Consider the following 9,408-nt stretch of genomic DNA (forward strand, 5'->3'; position numbering starts at 1 on the left):
AATTTTAATTATTAATTTATATAAAAATAACTGTATATGAGTTTTTATTTTAATTTTTAGATTATTTTTAATAAAGTTTTAAATAATCATGTTATATAAATACTAAAATTAAAATCAATCATTGATTAGTTATTTATATAAGAATTGAAAAGAGTATTATAATATCATTTATAATTAAACTTTATATTATAAATAATAAAATCTAACTAAATTCACCTTATAACCAAAGTACGAATAAAAGATATAAAAGATAACCATTGTTGTTTTTTTGTGTTCATGTAAAGTAGTTTAATTATTTTAGTCTGTAAAAGAATTTTGATTACTCAATTACAAAAAATGTGATTAGTTTAATATTAATTATTTTAGTAAAAAAGTGTAATATATCTCTATCCAAATATATCCAATTCCACCGGATCTAAACTTTTTCCACGGTGGAAAAAGCAGAAAAGCAAAGAAGAACAATAACTATTTTTCTTTAAATTATTTTTTGGGTGTAAGAAGTAAGAACTAAAAGGGGGAAGGATCTAAGGGTTCCACTTTGTTGGCTCCAAGCGCAGTGCACTTAATACAATGGCTTCTGAGCCACGCAATATCATGTCTAAATATGTAATATTTATGTCAACATAATAAACCTAATTTACTACTTCAATTTTTACAAGGAATAATACATGTTCTTCCATCTTATATACGTGACAATGATAAGACTCATGACCATACACAATAACCTTTGTGCATAACATAACCACTTTCTGAATGTGTCGGTCTTAATGTAATTTGTGGTTAGTTATAATTAATTATTGGTGACTAATGATTCAATTATGTCGTATTATTAGCATTTTCTTTTGGTTTTATTCCACTGTCCTATTCCAATACACAAAACAGAAGGCACTCATGCCACCCACATGTCCTTTTTGACTTGTCCAAAAGTGATGAGCCCCTTTCATCAATGACCCTGTTAAAGAAGAAAATAATAAGGTACCCTTTAATTTCCTTACTGAAAGGATTTATTCACCTTATCCACTTTTAACTTCAATTTCACATCACATAATAAATAAATATAAATGTAAGTGATTAACATTTTTATATTTATTTTATAGTTAAATTAATTTTTAACCTACAGTATTTCTTAGTTTGGCGAGTTTATAACTAATTTATTATGAATCTGAATTTTATTTGAAGATTTGTCGACTAACTAAGTCTAATTGTCACATATATAAGATAAAATTTTATTTCTCAACATTTATTTCACCAGATTTAATCAATTCAAATTTATTATAGTTAAATTAATATTAACCGACCAACAATGAAAATTTAATTAGTAACTCTCATGCAAAAGAAAAATATAAATTATTTAATATTAATCATCAATAAAATAAAGAATTGTATTGCTTTAATAATTAATGTCAAAGGTGGAATATCTAAAGACTATTTTAGTAAAGGGTTTACATATTAATTATAGTTCTTAATTTATTTTTGATTTTTTATAATATTTTTTAATTTAATAAATTAAAGACTAAATTATAATTAATCTAAATTTTATTTAAAAATTTGTCACTAACCAATAAAATTTATGCATACTCCAGGCGGAATTCAATTATAATTCTTATTTGAGATTTGCTAATTTGGTGATCAGAATACAAGCTTCTGAGTTGTTTCCACTTTACACTTTGTAATATACGGAATAAAAGAGAAAGGGTATGCTTTCATAAAATAATATTTTTAAGGAATAAGGATCTGAAATTAGAATTAAAAATTGAAAAAAAAAAGATGCATGCATAACAGCAAAGCAACAGTAGCACATTGGGCAGCATCCACAAGGTGTCAATAGACAAAGGTAATAGGGATACCCTATGCTTAGCCCCACACCGACAAAATAATTAAACCACCATATCAAATTCATCATTTTTTATACACAATATATAAATAAAAATAAAGGATTTATAGAGAACACATAAAAAAAAGAATATTAAAAATGGAACATGATCATATACCCAGCTGTAAATTAAACATAAGAAATAAATAAATTAAAAATATAAAAGAAAAGGAAAACTATTAAACACAGAATAATAATAAAATAAAAAAAGAAACAAAGAACCGCTGAATGAATACCTATTTCTACAAGAAGTTAAATTATTTATATAGTTTATTATTTTTTTTTTCCCCTTGAACCAAAAAAAGAAATGAAAGATTGTTGTTGTCATTGGCGATTTTTCTGTAGCCTAGATCCAATCATCTTGAGCTCAAATTTCTTGATGACACCAGCAATGTCTCTCATGGTAGTGTCTAAAACATAGGGGGTTTTCTCATATGTGAGCTGTGTTGAATTCACAAGCATCTTGCATGATTCTCTCTTCTCTGCTATGGTTCCATGGTAGTGGTAATACATGATTTTCCCTTCTGTTTTGTGAGTTGTTTTCCCTGCTAGATTCTGTGACATGTGAACCCCTGTTGCATACAAGCTACGAGGTTGCACTGCATATTTTCTGTCCCTTCTTATTCCCTTCTTTGAGTCCTTGTACACCAGCTTCTCAAACCCCCATTTCCTACAAAAGTGGAAAGATTATGAGATTTTCTTTATTTAAAGAAAGAAACAGCTCAATACTTATAGTAGAACTTATTACAATTGAAGAATTAAAACATAAAAATTTTGTTTCAGCTGTCCATGTGAGACAGCAAATGAAGATGAAGGTGTTATGGGATTCACAAGTGTGTGTCTAAGTATTAGTGTGAGGATGAATGAGGTGTAGCTATCAAACCAACTAGAAGAAACAATATATTGGACAACTAAAATATGGTTTGTTCTGTTTTCTAGTGCATGGTAACAAAAAATGGAGCAACTACCTTGAGTGACAGCTAGATCTAACTGTTAATGTGGGACTATATATTATATTATTATGTACTGTAAAAAAGAAAATGAAAAAACAAAAGTAATTAGGAATAATGAAAAAGGTTTTGAGTGCACACCACCAAATCCGTCTTAATCAACGTTCATTTTGTGGACCCTGCATCATGTGTCTTAATCAAAGGATCTAAATCAGCCTAAATGAACGTTCAGGAACATATTATCAATCTCAATTTATTTATTTATTATCATAGCAATTACCAGAACTAACAAGATTTTGACAATGTGCAATTTGGTACAGCAGACTTTAGCCAAGTTATTCAACAAGATGACATTTGTGATTGAATTTAGGAAATTGTTGTGTGATATATTAAAATACTTTGTACTAAAACAAGACCAATTTGCCACTTTTAATACTAATTGTCATGACTCATGAGTCATAATTAATAAATAAGAATTTAATCACCTTAAAACAAGGTTCAAAGCTCCAAAATTCTAAAACAACCCATGTCCACCTGTCACACAGTACAGGAATAGGAAAATAGAATCCATACCAAAGACATGGGCTAATTAATAATTCCCAAAGAGTGAACATCAATTAATTCCCCTCACTTCCCTCACAGGGAAAACAAGAGTATACAATCCAACCACTCAAGAATCAAGATCCACCATAAACACCAAGCATTAAAACAGAACAAAAGAAATACTGACATCCCTCATAAGATATTGGTCATTACGATTCCCCACAAGCCCACAACCATTCAATAGTCAGTTTAGCCAAAACAATACCACTATAATTGCCCACTCCAAGAGCAAAGAGAAGAAATGATACAGAACCCAATTGAAATCTTACAATTGTTAATCAATCAAAACCTAAATTAGTATGCAACTTCAATTTTGCAGCACATAACAAAAATTATACATAAAAAAATATTTTACTCAATGTACTAAAAAGGCTTGCCTTGATTTGTTTAAAGAGTTTATCTAAAAAATCATTAATTATAAACTATTATGTTTTATTGATAATTTTAGCACTCACATAAACACCCAATATTTTCAATGCAACAACAAAAGAATAATTAGAAGTGCAAGAAGAAGTATTCTACCAATAAAATCAGAAATAATATACAGATCTGAAATTTATTTTCCTAAAAAATTTATTTGCAATAATTAGAATGTGAAATCTGTGAATGAACACTAATTTTACCTGTAAGTTTTTCCATAATCAGAAGACAGGCAAATCTTGGAACTCATAGGCATCTGTTCAATGGTGAACTGAGAGTATTCAGAAAGTGAATCCAACACAGACTTAATAGTACTCTTGGGCGGAACATATATGTACTCATCAACGTCAAAGAAGAACATCCACTTCGCCATGAATTTATATCTATGCAAGCAATCATTCACCACCATGAACTGGTTATGGTAGTAACCATCAAACCTCTCTTGATCCCTTATGTTTTGTAAGGTTACATACCCAAGCTCCATCCAGGGTTTCAAAACTTCAAGAACCTGCTCATGAACACCACCTGCGTCATGGATCACGAAATGTGACTTCGGACCAAAGAATTTCACGTGGTAAGCGATCCACTCGCGCACGCGCTGTGGGTTAAGATTTCCGTACAAGGAGGAACCACAGTAGAAATAATCGTACTTTGGTGGAGAGGTGAAAACTGAAAGGTCCAATGAATTTGGAGATTCATTGAGTACATCTATTGTATCTGTTATGTTAAAGTTAGTATCGCCTCCACCACTTGTTGAGGCACGAAGGACTAACTTTCCACCAGTGTTACCAGCATTAACAGGAGTTGAAAATGTGCAGTTGACAATAACTACAGTGTAAACTCTTCCGTAGCCCCAATCTGGCAGGATTTTGTAACCAACAGTAGTGATTGGTGTGTGAGGGGGAGAAGAAGAGAGCCATTGACACTCATATGTTGGTTTGGAATAAAGATGAAGAGGCTTTGAAGCCAGACCGATAATAGCGAAAGTGTTGAGGCCTCCCCTGTATGCTCCCATGGTGATGAAGTTATATGCCGCAGAACCATAAGGATTGAAGGCACGTTTTATGATGCCATTTTCGAGGATTTTGTCTTGTTCCACCGCTGGTGGTGGTGGAGACGGTGATGGTTGAGGTGGCGGTGGCAGTGTGATTTTGCTTTCTTCGTGTGTTGAAAGGTGTGAAACTGAGGATGATGAAGTGGTTGTTAGTGGTGGTGAAAGTGAAGGTGGTGGTGGCGAAGATTGCACCCTTGAGATGCAGAAGCGTAGATCGGAAGCAGAAATAGTAAAACGTGAAGGAATGAACTGAAGAAAAGTTGCAACTGCACACAACAGAAGCAGAGTTGTGAGAAGAAGTTTGAGCTCTGATGCATAGTTCCCAAGTATTCCAACAAACAGCTTCTTTTCTCTTTCTTTTGCCATTTCTTTCTGCTTCAAAACTCAAATATGCTGCACTATGTTTGAAGAAAACAGAAAAGAAAAAAGAAAGAGAAAATAGTAATAATAGAGAGAGAAAACAAGGTGTTGCAGATAGATGCAGAGAAAGAAGGAAGAGAGAAACAGAGTACTTATTTGTATTCGAAAGTTGGAAGGGTGTTTATAATCTGTGTTTTTAGCGCAGTGTGTATGACAGAGTGGCTTATTATAAACACCGTGATTTATATTTAAAAAATAAAATAAAATAGTGTAATGTTATGATTGTTGATTGAATGGTGTATATGAACTGTGAGATTATATATGTAATCTAATATGATTTGTAAATTGAGGAAAATATACCTAAGATGTATACACCAATATTACCATTTAGAATAAAAATTTGGTTAGAGTTATGACTTAATTTTCAAGTGTATTTATTTTGATTTTGTTGTGTGTCTGTAAGTAGTGACTAAATACTTGTAATTAAAAAGTTATTGAGACTGGATACATTGATTAAATTTTTTTATTTTTTTTAATCTTTGTTTGGAATTAAAGGAATAGGATTAGAAAAAAAAAAGAAGACAAACAATATAATATTAATAATCACTCTGAAAAAGAAAAAAAAATATTTTTGGAAGAAGAGAAAGTAAATTTTAGATTATATTATTCTTGTCAAAAAGTTATAGTTACTAGAGCCTAAATCTAAAAATAGTGAGTCTGTCAGACAGGATTAAAGAACACAAGATAAGATAATATTTTTTTTTTTGGTGACTACAAGATAAGATAATATGATCTAGAGTATTATTTTTTTAATATATTTAATATTTATTAAAAATTTATGTATCAAAATAAGTGATGAGTAACATATAATTTGAAAGCAAATAATTAATCAATGTACTCAACAAACATCTAAAAGTTTTCTGAAAAAAATTAAGGGAAGAAAGAGAATGATTGGAGACTGATGGTGGATTTTTTACCGTTGGGTTGGATAACTTGGATTGGATGATAATAGGATAGATAGATGGTGTCCAGTGTTCATTATCCACGGATGCAGTGTCAAGTGTCAGCAGCCCTTACGCTAATATCAACTCATCTTTCTTTCTGGGTTCACTCTTCTATCCTTTTATTTTTTTTGTTTCACAATTTCTTTTAGACAGGTATTTTAACGAAAATTTTATAGTTGTCTTTGTATTAAAATGCTTTATTTTGATCATTAGATATTGGTTATATAATTTAATTTTAATATGTAATAAAATATTATTTTTATTTTAAATGTGATTAAACAAATAAATTATATCTTTAAGTAAAAAATATTTTTGATATTTTTATTAGAGTATATATTTTGATTATTTTCTATTTAAATAAAACTAAAAGTCTAAAATAGAAATACTTTTTAGTGAAAATTTATATATAATTAATTTCATGTGAAGTTGATAGTTGAGAATCTTAAATGATAATTTAATTAAACTTATTAAATATTTGTAACTACTAACTTCATATAAAATTACGAAATTAATTGTACTTGAATTTTCATTATTTTATTTATGAAAAATTACAATAAAACAAGAACATAGTACTAAAACCAAGTTTAAGAAAATTTTCAAAGTGTACCAATATACTAGTATTTTAGTAATTTTTAATTGATGATCTTAATTACTATATATATATATATATAATAAATATAATTAAGATTAATGATTAAAATTTATTGATACACTGAGTACCAATATATTTAAAAGTTTTTTCAAAGTTTATAACATTTCTCTAATAGAAAATTATATTTATTAAATAAAAAATGTGTGAATTAAATTTAACTTAACAACAAAATTATTTTACGTATTACGTAATAATTGTTTAATTATATTATTGTATGAAAAACTAATTTTACTCATTTTGTTGGAACATCTGTTTGATTAATATTATTTTAAACGACATTTGTTTGAGACTTAATCTAGAGAATTTTGATGAAATTCTTATTAATATTATTGTTAAAAAGATAAAATATTTTTATAATATTCATTCGTGTTTTGATTTAAAATCTATTATTTTAATGATACCTATTACTTATTTTTGATGTCCATATAGAATAGAAACATGCCATTTAAGGTATTCAGAGGAGTTTTTAATACGTTGGTGTTACTGTTTTTTTCTGTCTCAAGAACTCTCTTTTTCTTTCTTATTTTTTTCCATAACACACTTCTTTGAGAGAAGGGTTTTGTCTCGCATTCTCTTCCAAGTAAAGTTCTAAAAATTGGACCAATTATTAAACCGTATTAGTAATTGATTTACTTGTTTACTGATTCAACCGTGATTCAACTAAAAAAGTTATTTTATAATAAAATAATAAACAAATTATAAATAAATACTTTAGAACATAATTATAATATAATATAAATCTTAAAATAACTTTTAAATTTAAATTTAATACATTACATAAAATGACAATATCGAAAGCTAGATAATATTTCTTTTTATAGCAGAGGTACATACATCAAAATGTAATAACAATGTTGAATTAGTGGCCGTGTCTATAGATCCCAACAAAAAGGTCATAAAATAAAAATGTATCACAAGTCCTTATACATTTTTGCTTTTATTTTATCCTGTTTTAGTTACCTAAATTTTACAATGGTTGATTGTGATTTCCATTTTGTTGTGTTGCTTGTAATAATAATAATAATAATAATAATAATAATATATGTTGCAAATGCTCAGATATGATTTTTCAACTTTAACAAAAACTTCAACCTACCTCAATCTCCTGAATTAAATCCCAATGAAAATGCAATTTACTCACGATCATATCCAACTCAGAACAAACAGATAATACCAAGGGATTGGAAGGATCACAACCAAGCCTATGCATCTTATGAAAAAATAATTTAGAACAAGGAATAAGTATAATTTTGGTCCCAACGTAAAGGTTAAAAATTTATTTCGTCTCTGACCTTTTTTTCGCTACAAAATGGTTCCCAAGATTTTTAATTTGTTTTAAAACTGTCCTTCGAACCAAAATACCCCTATCCCTTCTTCCCCAAAATCATGCAGAAGCACCAGCAGAAACACAAGCAGAAACACCAACAGAAGCACAAGCAGGAACAGAATAACAATAGCTAAATCCATAAGAAGAGAAGAAGAAAAACCTAGAAACATCATCATCAGAAGAAAAATCATCATCATCATTGCCAAGAACCAAGAAAAACAAGAACCAGAAAAATAAGAACCCAGATGCAGAACTTAGAACTCAGAAAACAAAAAAAATCATCATCATGCAATTACTATAATCAGAAGCAATTACTAATTTACTATAATCAGAAGCAGTATCACCAATAATAAATTAACAACAACAATTGTGAAAGGTGAATCAACAATAGTGAATTAACAATGGTGAAGCAACAACAAAAGCAAAAATAGAAGCAGAAGTAGAAGCAGAAGGCAGAGGAGCTGACGCGGTGGTGGTGCGGTGCGGTGCGGCAGGGCAGCGGTCTGATGACCGGATCTTTGACGGTTTAGAATTCACAAATGAAGTCTCGTTGCAATATAGTTTCTAAACCAACAAATAATCCTTTCATACAAAAATTTGTTTGTCACAAGTACAAACCCCTAAAATCTATAAACCGAAGTATTGGAACCTCGGGTCGTTCTCCCTAGGAATTGCAACAAAGTGTCTTGTTATTGGTTATGAGGTATGTTTTGGGGTTTTTGATAAGAGACATGAAAGATAAATGACAAGAAAACTAATAGCTAAAAAGGTCTTGGCAATGTTTGGTGGTCAAGGATCTCTATCCTAATCACTAACCACAATATGAGAATTGTCAAGGATCAATCCCACTAAGTTAACCCCTAACTAATAGTAGAGAAAAGTCAAGTGAGCTATATCAATCCAAGTCCATAAGTCCTAGTTCTCTACCAAATCAATTAGTGAGATCTAGAGTTAATGGCTCCTAATCGTCAATCACTTGGACATTAGCAACTCAAGAGTTCCTAAGTTACCTTCCCAAGCCAAGAGCACTAAAATTCTACTCTAAAATCCAACCAAGCATTTCATCAAACACTTGGAAGGTATAAAAGAAAAACATAGTAAAATTGCAAGGAAAGTAAATTTACACTACTCAATTGCAAGGAATTAGACAACAACAAATCAAATG

At 29.6% G+C, this 9,408-nt stretch overlaps 1 protein-coding gene across 1 annotated transcript; it reads right to left on the reverse strand.

The window, feature by feature from the left end:
• Positions 1–1,966: 1,966 nt before the first annotated feature.
• LOC107639082 (galactan beta-1,4-galactosyltransferase GALS3) lies at positions 1,967–5,547 on the reverse strand. Its single transcript, XM_016342498.3, has 2 exons — positions 4,050–5,547; positions 1,967–2,543 (listed from the first exon to the last, which is right to left on the reverse strand). The coding sequence occupies exons 1-2, from the start codon at positions 5,264–5,266 to the stop codon at positions 2,198–2,200; spliced, it is 1,563 nt and encodes a 520-aa protein (XP_016197984.1). The 5' UTR covers positions 5,267–5,547; the 3' UTR covers positions 1,967–2,197.
• Positions 5,548–9,408: the final 3,861 nt, after the last annotated feature.

Source organism: Arachis ipaensis, chromosome B4 (assembly GCF_059453495.1).
Source record: "Arachis ipaensis isolate K30076 ecotype BB chromosome B4, ASM5945349v1, whole genome shotgun sequence".
NCBI classification, from domain to species: Eukaryota; Viridiplantae; Streptophyta; class Magnoliopsida; order Fabales; family Fabaceae; genus Arachis; species Arachis ipaensis.